This window comes from Acipenser ruthenus, chromosome 11 (genome assembly GCF_902713425.1).
Source record: "Acipenser ruthenus chromosome 11, fAciRut3.2 maternal haplotype, whole genome shotgun sequence".
Taxonomy (NCBI): Eukaryota; Metazoa; Chordata; class Actinopteri; order Acipenseriformes; family Acipenseridae; genus Acipenser; species Acipenser ruthenus.
Window position 1 is genome coordinate 6,592,359 of NC_081199.1, and position 17,008 is coordinate 6,609,366.

At 37.5% G+C, this 17,008-nt stretch overlaps 1 protein-coding gene across 1 annotated transcript in view; it reads left to right on the forward strand.

Annotated features, from left to right (window-relative positions):
• LOC117973391 (transmembrane protein 132D-like) overlaps nt 1-17,008 on the forward strand; it is a 55,630-nt gene that overhangs the window by 12,251 nt on the left and 26,371 nt on the right. Inside the window, exons 2-3 of the mRNA XM_059033140.1 lie at nt 2,946-3,846; nt 15,761-15,907. Of these exons, the coding sequence (XP_058889123.1) occupies nt 2,946-3,846; nt 15,761-15,907 (1,048 nt within the window). The remainder of the gene's footprint in view (nt 1-2,945; nt 3,847-15,760; nt 15,908-17,008) is intronic.

Genomic DNA, 17,008 nt, shown 5'->3' on the forward strand with positions numbered 1-17,008 from the left:
ATTATTATTATTATTATTATTATTATTTATTTCTTAGCAGACGCCCTTATCCAGGGCCAGGACCTGCACTACATGTAAATCGATCTATGTTTTTGTAAATTATTGCTGTGGTGCAAACTTATTACATACAGTGGTTAAATCTTAAAGCAATGAAATAACGAATAATGCATTTATTTTGAAGAATGTAATTTCAATTTAAATATTGGACCGTTGTAAACATTTAATAAATCACTGTCCGGCAGCTGTCAGTTTTAATGATTGCAAGATGACATAAAATCAATGTTTTAATATGAAATTCTGTAATGAAGAACTAGATAAGAGTACACCGCATTGATCTGTATAACAATACTAAACAGTATATCACATGCCGTGGCTAAGTATTATATACAGTGCAGTACTGTTTCATGAAAGATACACAAATGTACATTCTTGTCATAGCCAGTGAAAATTTTAAAGCATGAAAACGGTACATAAACCAATAAAAAAACAATAATCCATTTTCTTTTTAAATGTCATTTTCTTTGTTCAATTGGGTCTGCTGTTACAGTGGCACAGAAAGCTGTGTAAAATTAATGTTCAACTGAAGTGAATCAGGAAAGTGAATAAGCCTCCTTATTTTTATTTTTATATATTGAGGTTCTGTAGCTGAGCTAGTCCCCACCTGTCAGCACTGGTTTCCACCTGAACAGTCTGCTAAGCACAGTCAGAAAAGCCTCTGTGGTTCCCTGTGTGCAGCTATATCTGTGAAGTCTGCCTGGGTTTGCACAGACACTCACGTTTCAGCTCACTGACCTGCAGCTTGTTGAACCTGTGCGGTTCATTTTAGAAAATACAGAAATTTCAATTTAAACGATGCGAGTTGCTGCTGTTTCCTGATTCTGCATTCAATCACCTCATGTGGAGTTGAATCACTCCAAGTCGTTTTGCATCACTTTATACAAGTAACTAAGTTTTTTTTTTATTAAGTTAATAGGAGGATGTATGGTTAAAGAAAAGGGTCTGGTAACCAGGAGGTCCCCGGTTCAAATCTCAGCTCATTGTGTGACCTTGAGAAAGTCACTTAACCTCCTTGTGCTCTGTCTTACGAGTGAGATGTGCGGGTGAATGTTGAATGAAACCTGATGAATAATGTTACGTTAACATATTGAATTACATACCGCTTTGTAGTTTTCCATATACTTTATGAAAAACTGACACAAATTGAAAAATGTGAATACTTTACTACCATTATGGCTTCCGGTAGACTTTTGCGATACCATTTTGCAGTTTCTTTCATTACATGATGTTAAATAAAATATATAAATTCTAGGTGATGCAAAACTTTTGGCCACAGCTGTACATCCTTTCAGACAATGACCTCTACTTAACCCTACCCTCATATCACAAGAAGATGTAATGAAAGTCACAGAGCCCTTCTGATATCCTTTAGGTGATCTGTTTGAAATTATTTAATGGTGTATGATGTTCATTTACTTATTTGTTAGCTGCTAGAAAATTATATTTTGAGGTTTAACTTTCGGCAGATGCCTTCTTCAGTGTTGTGGTGAACCCACACTTCTCAACACTTACTACCCTTACCGAAGTAGTTTTCTACAAATAATCTACAGGAAAATCATAAGGGATTTGCGAGAAAGTAACTAATGATATTGGCAGTGGTTTTGTCTTGGTCATTACTCCTTTAAGAGTGCTGAATCTCATTGCTGTGTCACACATGGGAAAAGTAGGAGATGCTGCCTGGAGGGCTTCATTATTCCCTTAGTTATTATTAATATGTATCTTACTAAAGCAAACCCTTATAGTATAGGTCAAGGACAGCAGTGTGATTATATAAAAGGTAGCTGATGCCCTTTTACTTTAATGAGAAGCATGTTTTGCTGCCTGTTTTTATAAACTCATTTTGAGATGCTGAAGGTATATTAAGTACGCCAGCAAATTGGGTTCACTTGAGCAACTGTATATGGTCTATGGTTTTGCAATCAATAATCCTGCAAGGAAGTGATGTATGTGAAAGCTATTGAGAAATGAAAGTACCTTCCCATATGCTGGATTAATAGATTCAATTGCACATAGGATCAAATGGGTGTCAGTATGAAGGTTGTAGTCGTATTTTGTAGGAAGGCAGTCCGCATTAAAGTTATGTAGAATGACTTCTAAATGCCATTCACAACTCGATCAGAGTTAAGAACATCAGTGGCATTCACTATTCTGTTTTATGGACTTGTTCTATTAACACGTGTCTTTGAAAACATCTAAGTGCGGCTAGATAGGTACTCAATTTATATATATCAATAAACGGGTCAGAAAACAAACACAACAAAGTACTGTACAAATAAAAGCTGTGTTAAGTATCTTATAAATTCATAGCTATTACAAACTTGGAGTGCGCTGATACTGTTACTCGTAATTGCCTTTAAAGCATGGTAAAGCATAGGCAAGCATTGTAAAGCATATGAAAAAAAAACATGGCAAATCACAGTAAACTATAGTAAATGCATAGCATAATCATGCAAAAATACTCTGTTAAAATACTATGGCAATTTTATAAGGGTAAACTCAATTTACAGCCTCAGTACAACAGTATGGCATTACAAATATAAGCGCCCTGCAAGAGAGGAACATTCGCTTCCAATCGGCTTTTAAAACACTCAATGCGGAAGTTAATTGCCATTGGTTGGTACTCCGTTGTAAAGGTAAGGGAAGGACAGCTTTTCTTGTTTTGAAATCAACACATTAATGACTGTATTTATTTAATACCTGACGATAAATACTTCTTAAAGGCAATTACGAGTACGAGTATCAGCACACCCCTAGAGGAAACCTGATGGAGTAAGATGTCCAAGAACTCCCAGGTTTTGGTTAAAAAAGTGGGAAGTACTACCTTATAGGAATTTTGAGATGTTGATGAATAAAGCTGCAATTCATGAACGTTTTTATTTGTATTACAGAGATTGAGAGCCGAGAACTTTCTATCGGCATCAAAAGACCTACATCATTCCCCATGTACCTGCTTGTGAACTACGAGGTCCTCAACGCCAACTCATCCTTTTTTCTCAAGGAAGCCAATCAGGATATCATGAGGAACTCCAGCATGCAGACTCACACAGAGCCCTTCCTAATACTACAGGCTAGCCAAGCCCAAGCCCCTATAGTCAACGTCAGCTACGGCCCCTTATCTGTGGAGCAGACCGTTCCTCTGGACATGATCCAGATGGCAGACCTTTTCTACACAACCAACCAGTTTAGCTTTAACTGGAAAATCCAGTCTTACATCCTCAACAGGAGAGTCTCCTCCTCCCAGCCCAAAGTACGGGTCTTGTTTTACATTTCAGGGAACAACTGGTATGACCAAAGCCCCGAGGGCACAATGGACAAGTTGCCTTGTATAATGGTGTTTGCATTCTGGCAGACCCAGGAGGTCAGAGGTTCTTGCAGACTCCAAGGAAATCTAGGACTCTGTGTGGCAGAACTTGAACCCCTTTCCAGTTGGTTCAGTCCAACAGGTGAAACTTTCAATCAGGAAAAACCTGTTGACCCTGCAGATGGCACCCCCGTGGAGCTCTATTACATGGTTCGATCCACCCTGAATGGAGGATGTGTCAACGAAGAGGCTACAAAGAGGGGCAGAACAGAGCAATACGAGTTTGATGAGACCCCCGTTACCCCAATGCGAAGGATCGGAAGTGTCCATCTCCACCAGATCCCCCCGAGTGAAGGGCAGCAGGCAGAGCTCAGGCTGGGGGATGGCGTTGTCATACAGGTGTCCTCGAAGCCCATTAAAAAGAGGGATGTTGTCACTTTTTATGTGTCTGTGTCTCCTGGCTCCACCGTGGATGCTTTCACGTTAAGGTAGGACATTTACGGTCTGTTGGGTTAAAAGTTTGCCCTGGACCAGTGGGTTTTCAAACCGGGGCTAGTTGGAGAGTTTCCGGGGGATGCAAATCTCAAGCAGACCTACTATATTGTACGTAATTGCATCAGTGCATTGAAGAAGGGTTCGGTCAGGTTAAGAATACGACAATCTGTTACTTCATTCGTCAGACATGTCTTGTTTATACAATTAAAATAAATCGAGATTGAGCTCTTTCTAGAAGTTATTAGTCATTTTAAAGTCACGTTAAAGTCACATTAAAGGGGGTCCCTTGAGAACCACTGCCCTAGACTGATCAATTATCATTTTATTTCTTGGTGGAAATATTTGTCATTATGTATACAAAACTTGAACCTAGATGTTTTATTCCCAAGGTATCATAAAATTATATGAAAACAAGTTTTTTTTTATGTATGGGTCATTTTGATCCATCCCCCAGGATAATAATTTAAATTCCATCTGGCGGATCTATTTATTTTAGACTCCAATGTAACATACTGCCTTCCTTAGTTTATAAATCTACCTATAATGCTGCCCATAGCTGGTTATTATCCAAAGTAAAAATGTTCAGATGCCTAAAAAGCATCCTTTCCAGTTTATTGCCATGGACATCCTCCGATCACATTTGAAAATGAATCTCCTCTACACAAGTTTAAGAGACAGGTCAGGGCTCTTGATGTTCTAAAAGCAAAAAAACAATTGAAGTAGGAGGAATATCCCATAATCTGCTACTCGAATCCTGTAATCTGCTCTAAAAGCTCATTGTCGTAAATAAAAAAAAGCTTAAATCAACCTGTCCTCTTGTCTTATGTATATATTTTAAATTACTTTGGACATAAATTCATTATTATTTGAAGAAATCATACTATGCTACAAGCTTGTCTGTCCATTGAAAGCAGGGCTGAAATTGCGTATGGTCTGTCATCCTGCAGATAGCATGTTTTTGAGTGGAATTAAATTATATTTTGTCACAGCCAAAAACTTAAAATTCTACATTTGACTGTGTCAGTAATCACACACACTGTATGACAACGCATACTGTAGATTAGATGTTTCTGTGAGTCCATTGGATTTTTTTTTTTGTCTCTCTGTCTCTGAATATAAATCGACAGATAAATGCATCAGTCAATTGTATTCCTTGTTGTAATTAGATTGTGCGTACTTACACTTACTGTATGCATATGCATTGGTACTATATTGCAATTTGTCGCTTTGTCTGGAGGACAATGTTTCAGGAACATTCACTCCCCCAGAGGCATCTACACATAAAATACATTTATTTAAATTTGAAACTTGGTAATCATCAAATCCACGTTGCTGAGGGCAGTGTTTTGTTATCGGAAAAACAAAGCTGTCTCCCCCGAAATTACAATTCAATCAGATTTAACCAGCCTTGTTTTGTGTGTCAGAAAGGTTAAGGAAATGAAACATATTTCCAGGGAGATTGTTATACAGTAGTCGTTGTTTTTTTTACCCTCAAGGGATTCAACTAAAACCAAATCAACTCAACTAAATCTGCAAATTCAAAATGACTTTCCTCTGTGGGATTACCAGCAGTCTTTATAAATAAGATTTACTCTTACTTAATAAATCTATACAGCATGCCCTTATGCTGAATTATTTGCAATCTGCTTCTACAGTAGATGGTACGTCATATATCTGTGGTGTATTTACAGTAAGCGTATGTCATAGTGTTTCCGTTTTTGCCTGATTTCCCAAATAATTCTCAGGAAGGGAACCAGTAGTGATATAATGACTGTATTTTGCATAGATTCTGCTCTCAGCATGTTTGTGCTTATGAAGACTTGCCTAAATTTGAACCTTGTATATTGTAAATGAAGGACCTACCTTTTCACAGTACTAACACCAGAATAGCACTGGAATGTTGAACTACCCGATTTTCCTAGTTTAGTAACTAATTATTAAAACTCATAAACGTTGTGATCCCAAGCCATGGAAAGGACAAGTTGCTTGCCATTTCTGGATCTACAGTCCAAAGGTCGTTAGCCACCGCTTGGCTGTGATTAGGCAGTGGAGGGGATGATCAGAATATTTTGCCTTTCATTTTAAAGGAAATCTAATGTGGCCCAGCTCTGTCTGGATGCCAAGGCAGACAAGCTTTTCACCTTTTCACCTCCTGCGGGCCTGGATTCAAATCTGGCTTAGGTCACATGGATTTGCATGATTCCCAGAGGTTTGGGAGGTCCTGTTAAAAGTACCATCTGATGTCTTATTCTTCAGTATACTTGTCAGTCACCACAGTTTAGTTGTGTCAAATTGAAAAACAAAACAAAGTAGTATGCAAAAGTGCATTTAGAGTTCTTATTGACTTGGGCAGTGTAAACAGCCTGGACCCTATCTGAACATTTCCCATCGTGCATGTTCTGTCAGGAAAGATCAATGGTGCAATGTAATGACTGTAACGGTAAAACCTACTGCAGACTGTAACAAGAACTGACTGCCTTATGGTTAGTTTGCAGTCCCAACATGGGCTGCTTACTGGCGCAGCCGGCCTGTTTGATCATCTGTTTAGCTTTCACTCCACAGACTGGTACACTGTTCCTTCTTTGTAATTGTGCTATTAGTTAAGCTAGTGTTGATTCAACAGGTCCTGATACATTGCGCTGTGTTGTTGTTAGCACAGACTGAACGTTACCAGACTCAGAGACTGTGATCAGTGAGTGTAGAGCAGCTTGCTGATGTTTTAATTGTAATCCAGTTTTTCTGTATTATATGGAATTACAAGAGTAAAAACATGAAAACAGGATGGAAAATGTAATCTACTGTAAATAAGCACCCTGGGTCAGGGACTTTCATCCCATTGGGTAACTTAAAATGTAAGTAGCTTCAAATGGGATTTTAATGGCTTTGTTTTATTTCTCTTACTATTTTAGGGTGTTTGCATTTATTCTAAGTGGCTCTGGGTTATGTTGCTCCAATACAGTTAAAACTGTTTTCTCTAAATCTGCCTATACTTGACTGTGAGCTTGTGAAGAATCCTAAGTGATGGATCTCGCAGAGCTGTAAAGTCACACTGTCACATTGTTTGAATGGCTGTTCAGCCCATGCACTTAGAACTCTCAGAACACTCCATAGAAGCTCAAAGTAAACTCAAAGCCAAGTAAAGGTAGAAAAAGAATAATAACTCAATATGGGAGCACAGAACCCCAAACCATTCAGATTGTAATCCCAGTGATTACCTACACTTTCACCATGTTTTATTACAGCTTGCCATGGCTTTTACTATGATAAACACTCAGAAATCCAGAACAGTTTCATGAAAAGCAAACTGTAGTTTTGCTATTCATGAAAAAAATGTAAACTTGAGTTATTCAAGCTTTGTGATGAGGGTGTACGGAGTATCTATCACCTAGCTTGTTCACTCTGATCTTATGGATCATTCTTCAAATTTAACTTCACTGCTTTAAACTCTCATAAAGGGTCATCGTGCTTTAATCAAACTCAGCAAGAAGTATGAGCAAGGCTCTGCAAACCATATGCTTGGGGAAGCTTACCTGGGATCTTGGCTCATGCTGTTGTTTTATTTGGGAGGCAGCCAAAGGCATAAATGTTCATGACCCTGTTAAAGTAAATTAAACATGGCATTACTGAAATCTTAGACGTCCAAAAAATACAGTGGATGACACGTTAACCAGCTCCCGATTACAATAGCGCACAAAATTCAATTTGAGTGGCGTCCATACCAAGGTGCCGGCCATGTAGTTAAGCTGTGAGTAGGTCATGGCAGAACAGTATTTATTTAGTCTAAGAGATTCACATTGATGGACTATATATCCCATTTGGGAATTCCATAATCTGGGTTTAGGATTATTTAAAGCATTTCTGTAGAAACTACAAGGTGGTCTCTGCAGAAGGTGTATGGGGACACCATACTAGATATACTTTTGGTATTGCATGTTTTGTAAATCTCGTCAGTGCTGTTCAGTTAGTGACAGATATTGTTTCCTTTGGAGAACAGGAATCATTTCCTAGAAGCTTTTTTTTTTAACATTGTTTCCCAGCTCCAGTGTGCTCCTCTCATCTCCAAACGCCCTTGAATTTCTACAGCTTGGGATGTTCATTGCGGTTTGCAACACAAAACCACCCGTAAGAGAACACACACCTGCACTAAAGGGATGTGCAGCTACATTTTTGGAACATTTCATTTCTCACCTGTTTAAAATACTGTTTTGTGTGTTTTTGCACAATGCTGTATTGCTGTTTGTGCCGAGATCATTATTTACCAGGCTTGTCTCTTTTTTAACTTCTGGGTCTGAATCCCAGTTGCATAAATTACCGTTGTACACCCCCGGTGGTCATTTCTAAAACCACGCACTTCAGAGATTTTCTGTACCGAATTTCTGAAGTGTTTTTTTCTGAAACACATATCTGTCTGTGGGGCAAACTAAACACTCATATGAAGCTGCCGCTTACAGATATAACTTTAAAAAATCAAATCTTGACCTTTCCTTTGAAGTGTGATTCTTTAAACCATTTGAGCAGCAGGAAAGATTGACTAAATTAAATTAATTAGCTTTATAACCTTTAGAGATGTAACACAAAATCTGGCATTTGCAGTGAAAGGCTTGGACTGGCTCTGTAAGATTTATCAAGATGTCTTTTCTTTACAGCAGAAACAGTAGGATGGGAGGGGAAAATGAAAAAGGATGTGTTGCCTTGATAAGGCTTAGAGAATACAATCCTTTAAACCCTAAAATACAGTTTAAGAAAAATGAGTTACAAATGACATGCTTTTGGATTTGCTTGCATTAAATAAATTGTTTTGACGGATGAAAAATGAACAGACAAAGTGAAGCATATCCCATCGTTTAAAAAAATAAATGCTGTTTGATGTGATGTCTGAAGCCCTATCATCTGTTTTGTCTTTTCAAACTAGTCCTGACTGTCCTGTTAAACTTGAAGTTTGCCCTTCATAGTTTTGCAAGGTACCTATTTCTACATTCCCCAGCCGTACCACTGTGCGTGAAGTAATTAACAATTGTGAAGTCTGCCGTGCTGATTAACCACTTTGACAAAGCATGATTGGGTTGCATTTCAATAATGTTTGTGTCTGAGACCTCTAGGTTTATGAAAAGTATTTAATTCCCGTATTTCCACTTGCCGTTGACAAAATACAGTTAAAAATCTTATTTTTATACATCAATTTTTTTCGGTGCTTTTTTTGAGGATATTGGCATGAATTATCTTTTTAAAGGACATACATTTAATGAGTTAATTGTGTAACTCTTACCTGGAAGTGCTTTTATTCATTATTATCTTGGTTATGAGTTTTGAGTAGTGTTGTTTAGCAGCTACCGCGTATAAGGAAATTGCGCCTGATTTCCTCAAAACGCATGCATAAAATGAACATAGACTGAGGTCTACTCAATTGATCTAAACATTGGCAGATTTAAATGACACCATCCTCTACGTGACTAATTTGGACCTTCCTTGGTGTTTTACATATTTTACAGCCAGAAATGTACTAAAAAGACTTTCATAACCCACAAAAATTGTAACTCAAATCTTAATTATTATAGTGGCTGTATTTAAATCTAGAATTGCATTTGTGTTATTATTATTATTATTATTATTTATTTCTTAGCAGACACCCTTATCCAGGGCAACTTACAATTGTTACAAGATATCACATTATTTTTACATACAATTACAAGTTTATACAGTTGGGTTTTTACTAGAGCAATCTAGGAAAAGTACCTTGCTCAAGGGTACAGCAGCAGTGTCCTCCACCTGGGATTGAACCCACAACCCTCCACTCCAAAGCCCTAACCACTAATCCACACTGCTGCCCATAGGGTAATGTCAGAGATACTCTGTCTGAGATTTGCCACAAAGTGTGCATTTTCCCTAAACCTCCATAGAAAAGACCACATTTCAGAGAGTAAAAAAAACATTTTAACAGTATAAGAAAGCAAGAAACTACACAAAATGTAACTGCTGCTATCTGCAACTGCTACCTTTGTTTTTTCAATTACTTCACAGATGCATTGTTAGAGGGAAACATTGTGGTTCTTTTTGTAGCCAATGATTTGGGATGAGAGTCACAAACAGTACTGCATTCAAGGTCAGATTTACCCAACTCGTTTGTTAGCTTTATGTCCTTTAAGTAAATTCCAATTGAATAATGACACATTGCTTCCCTTATGTACGTACGCAGAAGAAAACAAGGATCTCTAATGAGGCTTGGCCTTTTTAATTGGCTGTTTATTAAGTGCAATGTTGACATTAGAGGCTAGATAGATTAGTCTTGTCATCAGCTCCTCTCCATAGTACAGAGATTCAATATTGACAGCAGTGAAATTATTCTTAAACAAACCATACTGGATTTCTTAACAGGGCATTAAGATATGCTAATTGAGGCTATTGGCTTGATGACAACTAATTCTTTACTCCAGTCTTTTTAACAGGGTGTACAAATCTGGTCCCAAAGGTCCAGAGTCCTATAGGTTATACTGTATAGGTTATGTAGGTATCATTAAATACTTAACTGATTAATCCTATAAAGTTACATTGGTAAATGTATGGTATAGGTGGAACAAAGGCCAAGAGGACTCCAGGCCTTGAAGATCAGAATTCTGCAGCCATGCTTCATAAAGGTTTCTTCCCGTTTGTGTTCAACAATTCAGTGTCCAGCAAATGGACACTATCTCAGAGGTCTCCTTGGCTATTCCAGGGTTTGTTCTAATAGGAACAGATTCGCATTGCATTCTGTTACTTGTAGTCCTGCATTATCTTATAAAAAGAGGCAGGTAAAAGGTACCTGAATGCATTATGATATAGTCCTGGTGACACTATGTTTCAACCTTATAGTTAATAAACATAAGCAACTAAGCCCTGGCTCAGGCACTTAAACACCTCTTCATTAAAAAAAAAATATTCATCCATGACTCAATCCCTGATTTTAATATAAAGTGTATAACACCAATGAGTTGATTTTATCTACCTATTCCCCACGGGGATAAACCACAGCTGGAGTCGCCCTGGATTGCATCACCTGTGGCTATCCCAGGATTACCCTTAGAATGAAGCGGTTGATGCAATCCAGATGGATTCCCTTTTACTGTAAAATGCTTTTACAAAATCCATCTGTGGCTTTTTCTGGCAGGGTAAATGATAACCCCTTAATCAAGCAGTCCAATATTTTGGCTAGTGCCTTCATAAAATAAAGCTGAAGTGGATTGCCCCACCAAGGACCAAATTCTCTATGATACTTTTAGCGTGACATTTCAGCTAATACTGGCAAGTGTCCCAGCATCCCATGGAACTGCATTGCTCTTGAATGAGCACAGTTCTTTAAAGCAGTTTTAAAACTAGCAGTCTGTTCAATGTTATTGCTACAGTACAAACGAAAGTGGATCTTGACGTATTTACTTACTGAACGATTTCTGATCTTGAATGCAACCCAAGCCCATTCGCTACTCGTTTATCTTTTGTACTGGCTGACTTTCAGATCAAACGTTATTTTTGTTTCATAAACTTGTCCTTCTGTTGACATCAGGGCAGGCCGGGCCTCAATTTCCTGTGATCCAGGTTATTGGCTGCTTGGCGGATTAAACTCCGTCGGACTGACATCCCTGCCAAGCAAAAAAAAGTGTGATGGATGATGGGTGCAACACCTATAAAATAAGGCTCTTCACAAGCTGTCAGCTTTGCTCAAAGTGCCCATCCATCTTCCTTTTACCCCTGCGCCATGCATGGAGGCCTGGTTTTTAAATGATTTAATTTTCTTGTCGCCAACACATTCTTTTAGCTTTTTCTGCCGGGAGGTGGAAATATCCAGTTTCTTTTGGAAATAACAGAAAGAGGTTGTACACAATAATACGAGGAGAAACAACTTCTCCATAAGTGTAAATGCACTCCATGCAAAGCTGTGGTGCTGTGATGGGAGGCTGCTCTTGAGGTTTGCTCTGAAATCCCTCTGTACAGTAAAATACGTTTGATTTATGTCTCCTTTATGATCTGCCATCTGTTAAGCACCCTCAGGCAATTTCATGATAGAGGGAATGTTTATTAATGTGCCAGCCAAAAAAAATTGCATTTTTATTTGATTGAAAATACTGTAACATTCATCACATTCTGATAGATTCATAATGATGGTAAAATGAGATTTTTTTTATAAAGTGACAGGAACATGTGTTATCTAATTGTTATATATATATATATGAATGAATGAAAAGGTTTTTAAAAAATGTACGCAAAAAGTTTAAAAGATTAAAAAATATTTTATTTTCGGGATGTTTTGGGCAAAAGCCCTTCTTCAGCTGTTTAAAAAGAAAAGTAAACACAGTGCAGTAAACTTGTTGTTATTCAATAAATATTTTATCTGAGAAAGACATTCTGAGTTTTTATCCAATGGTTACAGTCTTGTTGTTTGTACAAGAAACGCATTACTTTTCCTTCACAGTATCCCATTTTGTACGTATTGCTGCAATATATTTTCCAACATATAATAAAGCCAAAAATATTTCTCAACTTTGACTTGGGAGTATACAACATGAGAAAGAGAATTTGTCTTGTGACTTGACTTGTCATTAGTTTATCCAGAGAGATGCTTGAAAATATACCCCCATTTTAATATATTGATTATTGCTTCCATTATTCGGAAAATACAACTCAGTGAACAGTTTATAATTTGTATGTTTATATACCCATTAATTATTGATGTTTAAACCTTCTTACTCCTCCAGAATAACGACAATAAAAAAGCACCATTTTGAATATACTTATAAAGTTCATGACACCTGTGCTGTGAAAGGAGAGTGCAGCATTTATATATTGAAGATGCACAGTAACAGAACATGTGACATATACACACATATACATGTTTGTTTTTGTTTGTGCTTAGGAAACAGAAAAATAAAGGTGTCTTTATTAGCCTTTTAAAAAGATGTGGTCATGCCTTTCCCTTCAGTAGCTTTAGCTTTTGTTCTCCTCCCTCAGTTATTGTGTAGTTGAAGTTATCATTCATCGCTGTAAAAGAATCTGCTTGGTCCATCTTCCAGTAAACACTTCCAGTGAAACTTTGACATTTCAACAACAACAAAAAAAATGAAGCTACATATGTTTTAAGGTTTTATTCTCTCATGTTGTTACCGCTTCAGACTTCCTTTAGCAAGAGATTAGTAGTACTGTAAGTATGGCTGGACAATCTTAAAATAAGTGATCTGCTGCCCTACTGACAGGATACAGCTACAGCATCTCTTATCTAATGATACGTTTGCTAAACAGCGTGGCTTATCTACTGAGAAGCACATTGCCCAAACAAACGTTGTTGAACAATAGTAAACAACTCTAAACTAATTGAACTCTACAGAACAGTGACTTGAACCAAGCTTTCGGCTTATCTGACACACAACATTATACTGTAGATGAACAATGCCTCCTATTGTAGCACAGGGGAATTGGAGATGAATTGACTTGAATGGAAACTGTTCTCCTATTTATTGTCCCATTTTTGTTAGCCCAACACCTTTCCAGTTAGCTGCTGGTGCTTCTTAGGGTGTTGCCTTGGCTTTAGTCTATTGGTAGATGCCCATCTTGTGCCAGAATCTTGAGTACATTTTTAAATAACAGTGTAAACCTTACTTCCTTTTTTATTTCAACGCAAATGACTGTTCCATTAAGTTAGAGTAATTTGATACAACATTTGATTGGCCTTTTTAGTTTTATTAACAGAAATGTATTTACAATAAGTTAAGTAGCATCTCTTCTGCACACATTTATTCCAGCAAACTTGGCTGCACTGACTGTAGAGGTGATTAAAAACAAAGCTCAACTCTCGCTGTCATGAAGAAACGGAGACGCTGATATTCCAGATAATTTCCGATGGAGGAAAGTAAAAGATCAAAAGAAGAATCTCCGATGTCTTGAACGATCAGGACCCACTTTATATCTACAGATAAAATGAGATTATTTCCAGACAGGGCATTTGCTCTTTTCTTTTTTTTTTACAGAGATGTCAGGGAGACAGACAAACATTGTGTTGGTCCAATTAAAGCAAATAATGAATAAATATGTTTTTTGTGCTTTGGGCAGTGCAAGGAATCTGCTTGGGGATCATCAGTGTCCTTGAAACTGCAAATCAAAGTCAAGTGGTTGTGTGGTTTGGCATCAGGATGGTACTGATTGCAAATGATGCCTCCTCAGGGACCTGCAATGTGCAAGATGCCATTTTACTACTTAAAGTTTATTGCCATATTTAAAGATAAGCCAACAAAGCATTGCTACAAGCTTAAATTAACAAAATAATGCACTTTGAATGTGCTGCACTCTCGGGACTGCAAACAAATGGCTTTAGTGAATATTATTAATATTTTTAAATGTAATCCTTAACTGCTTGTAGTAATATGTGTTCAATTAAGTTCTATTAAATACCTTTACCTAAAACCGTTTTCCATTTGCAGTGTATAGCATCTCAGATTTAACATGACTATGCTACACAAGCACACCACATGAATAAAATAAATAAATAAACAAATAATAATAATACTGTATTAGCCCTCCCTCCCAAACCAGCTCGACCACGGCTTGTCTCGGAGGCAGCACACTATAAAATAAATCTCCATTTCAAAAATGGAGCGTGTAATTCTGAGTCAGAGTATGCATGTTTTATCTTTTATTCCAATCGAGAGTTTAGCATTAGCACTCCAGTCCACTGCCGAATGTCCTCAGTATCTGAGCAGTGTCTGTATTCAGCTCCATTAGATAATGCTTATCCTTTACAAATTAGGGGCCAGGAGGGTGAGAAACCATTAGTACAAATACATATACTGCATGACAGGAACAAAGAGGGCCAGGAGCGCTAATGATCAAACATTGTCACCGGAGTGGGCATTTCTGATTGAGATTATAGACGGGTCCTGACGGAGCTTCTAATGTAAACGCCAAAAACTGAATAGGGTGATCTTGTCCATTTCTTTTATAAAGTACCAGACAGCACACAAACTAGGGTTTATACAGTGTTTCATGCAATGTATTAAAAATTCACTGGATTGGACGACTAAAATGAAGCTAAGCAACATTTTGAACAAACTTTTTTTCAAACTTTGCACAGGAACATTTGGATATTTAATGTTATTAAAAATGATGTAAAAAGGCTGAACTGATAACACCCCTCTAATAATGTGTCTGAGTACTAATTTGAACATGTACAATCTATTCCCATAGGCTGTAACAGTGGGTCATTCAATATTATAGTGCAGCAATGAGCCTAGGGACGAAAGTAATCCTTGCATACAGTGAGACACACAAGGATGCATGAAGATACACACGCATGCAACAGTTATTCATTTTGACCTGTTTATTAAAAGCAACCGGTAACTCTTTAGACTGAAATCTTTAACATGGAGTTTCCTGTTGTTCATTCAATTGGAGCATATCTTGCAAATGAAAATGTAACCTTAGTTTAATTGTTGTAACAAATACAATCTATCAAAACTGCAAATGCAATATTTCTGGTGACTTTGATCACCTGACACCAGACCCCCTTGGTGGAATTACTGCCTTATATTATATATGAACGGTTGGTTGTACCACTATACCAAAACATTCGATCTAGGGGATAGTCACAGTACTGTAAAATGTTCCACGGTGTGTGGTGATCTTCTGTTTGGTCGAGGAAGTCACATGCTGCCATTATTACTGTAAAATTAAATTAGACCCCCCCTTAGAGGGATAAATCATGTGCTAAGAAGGCACAAGCAAACTGCCTCTTCTCGATGCCAAACTTTTCTTATGTAATTATGCATGAGCCGTGTTTAAACACTTTGTAGACATGGTATTACATCAACAACAAGCCCTGTTCTCTGAGCAGTTTTTACAAGTCAGTTCTGATAAAGAAAATACAAATGAACCGTATTTCATTTCTTACAGAGCGAAGGTAAAGAAAGGTTTCTCTTTCCGCAATGTGAGGATCAGCAACTCCCCGGCCTGGGAGATTAACCTGGAGATAGGAAAGGATGGGAAGTATGGGACCACTACCATCCTGTGTAACAGGAAGTCAAGCCTCATAGCAAACAGGTAAGGCTGGCAGCTTACCTTCAGTACAGTTGTGATATGTAAATAGATTAATATTAAACACAGTTTAACACAGCTCACCCTGAGCTGTCCATAGCTATGCCCAGTTCTTTCCATTGCTGTGTTAGCAAAATATAGTTTTCGTTACATCTCTATTAGTTTCCAACAAGAAGTATCTTTTCAGAGACAGTAACATTACACACAGAAGCCTGGGATGACATTTTGGAATTGGAGCTCTGCTGTAAAGAAGCCCCAAATAACAAGACAAGCACAAGCAAAACAAGCTTTTCATAAGGGAATGCAATTCCAGAACCTTCTAGAGCAACTTAGTACATCAGACTTGTCTTAACTGATGTTGGAGCGTGACAGATTGATTGTAACACTCTGCTGTAGCGGATAGACTTAGAGGTTGACAAACCAGTGTTAAAAATGCTTACCACCGTTAACTTGCACAAAACACGGTGTTAATGTTTAATTGTGGACTTTGTAAAAAAAAAAAGTTAGATGTTCAGCAGTAGCTTTAGCTTGTTACCATTTTTACATGTAAACCATTTCTTCATGGATGAGTATTAAAAGGAAAATCAAGGTCCCAAAGAGAGGTGCAATTTCATGGATTTCCACACTGGCAAAATCCCTCTCTTTTAATCTCAGCTACTTAAAACCTAATAATCGTTTTATTTCAAACGGACACTTCTGCAGTTGTTTATGTTAACAAGATGTGTGTTTGAGGACTATCTCTCGGGTGTCTTGTTAGGAGTTCAATTGAACATGACAAGTGAACAGTGCCAGTGTAATCACATGCAGCTCGCAAACTGGCATCAGTTATCCTGTGGTACTAATTTAATCTCTGAAGATGATTTTATCTGCTATTACTGTCTTTTAGATTGCCATTCTATTTTATATTCCTCAGCTTGTGGAAACCAGCACAGCGTTGCTGGTTATTGAGAAAGCCTTTTTGTATCGGCTAAAACACAACATGTATTCCCAATATACTTAATGTAGTATTTTACACCAGTTAATATCTATAGAGGTGAGCAGCCCAACTATTTTTTATTTAAATTTCCTGGTTAATTCAAAAATATTTTGAAAACATTTACTCCAGTG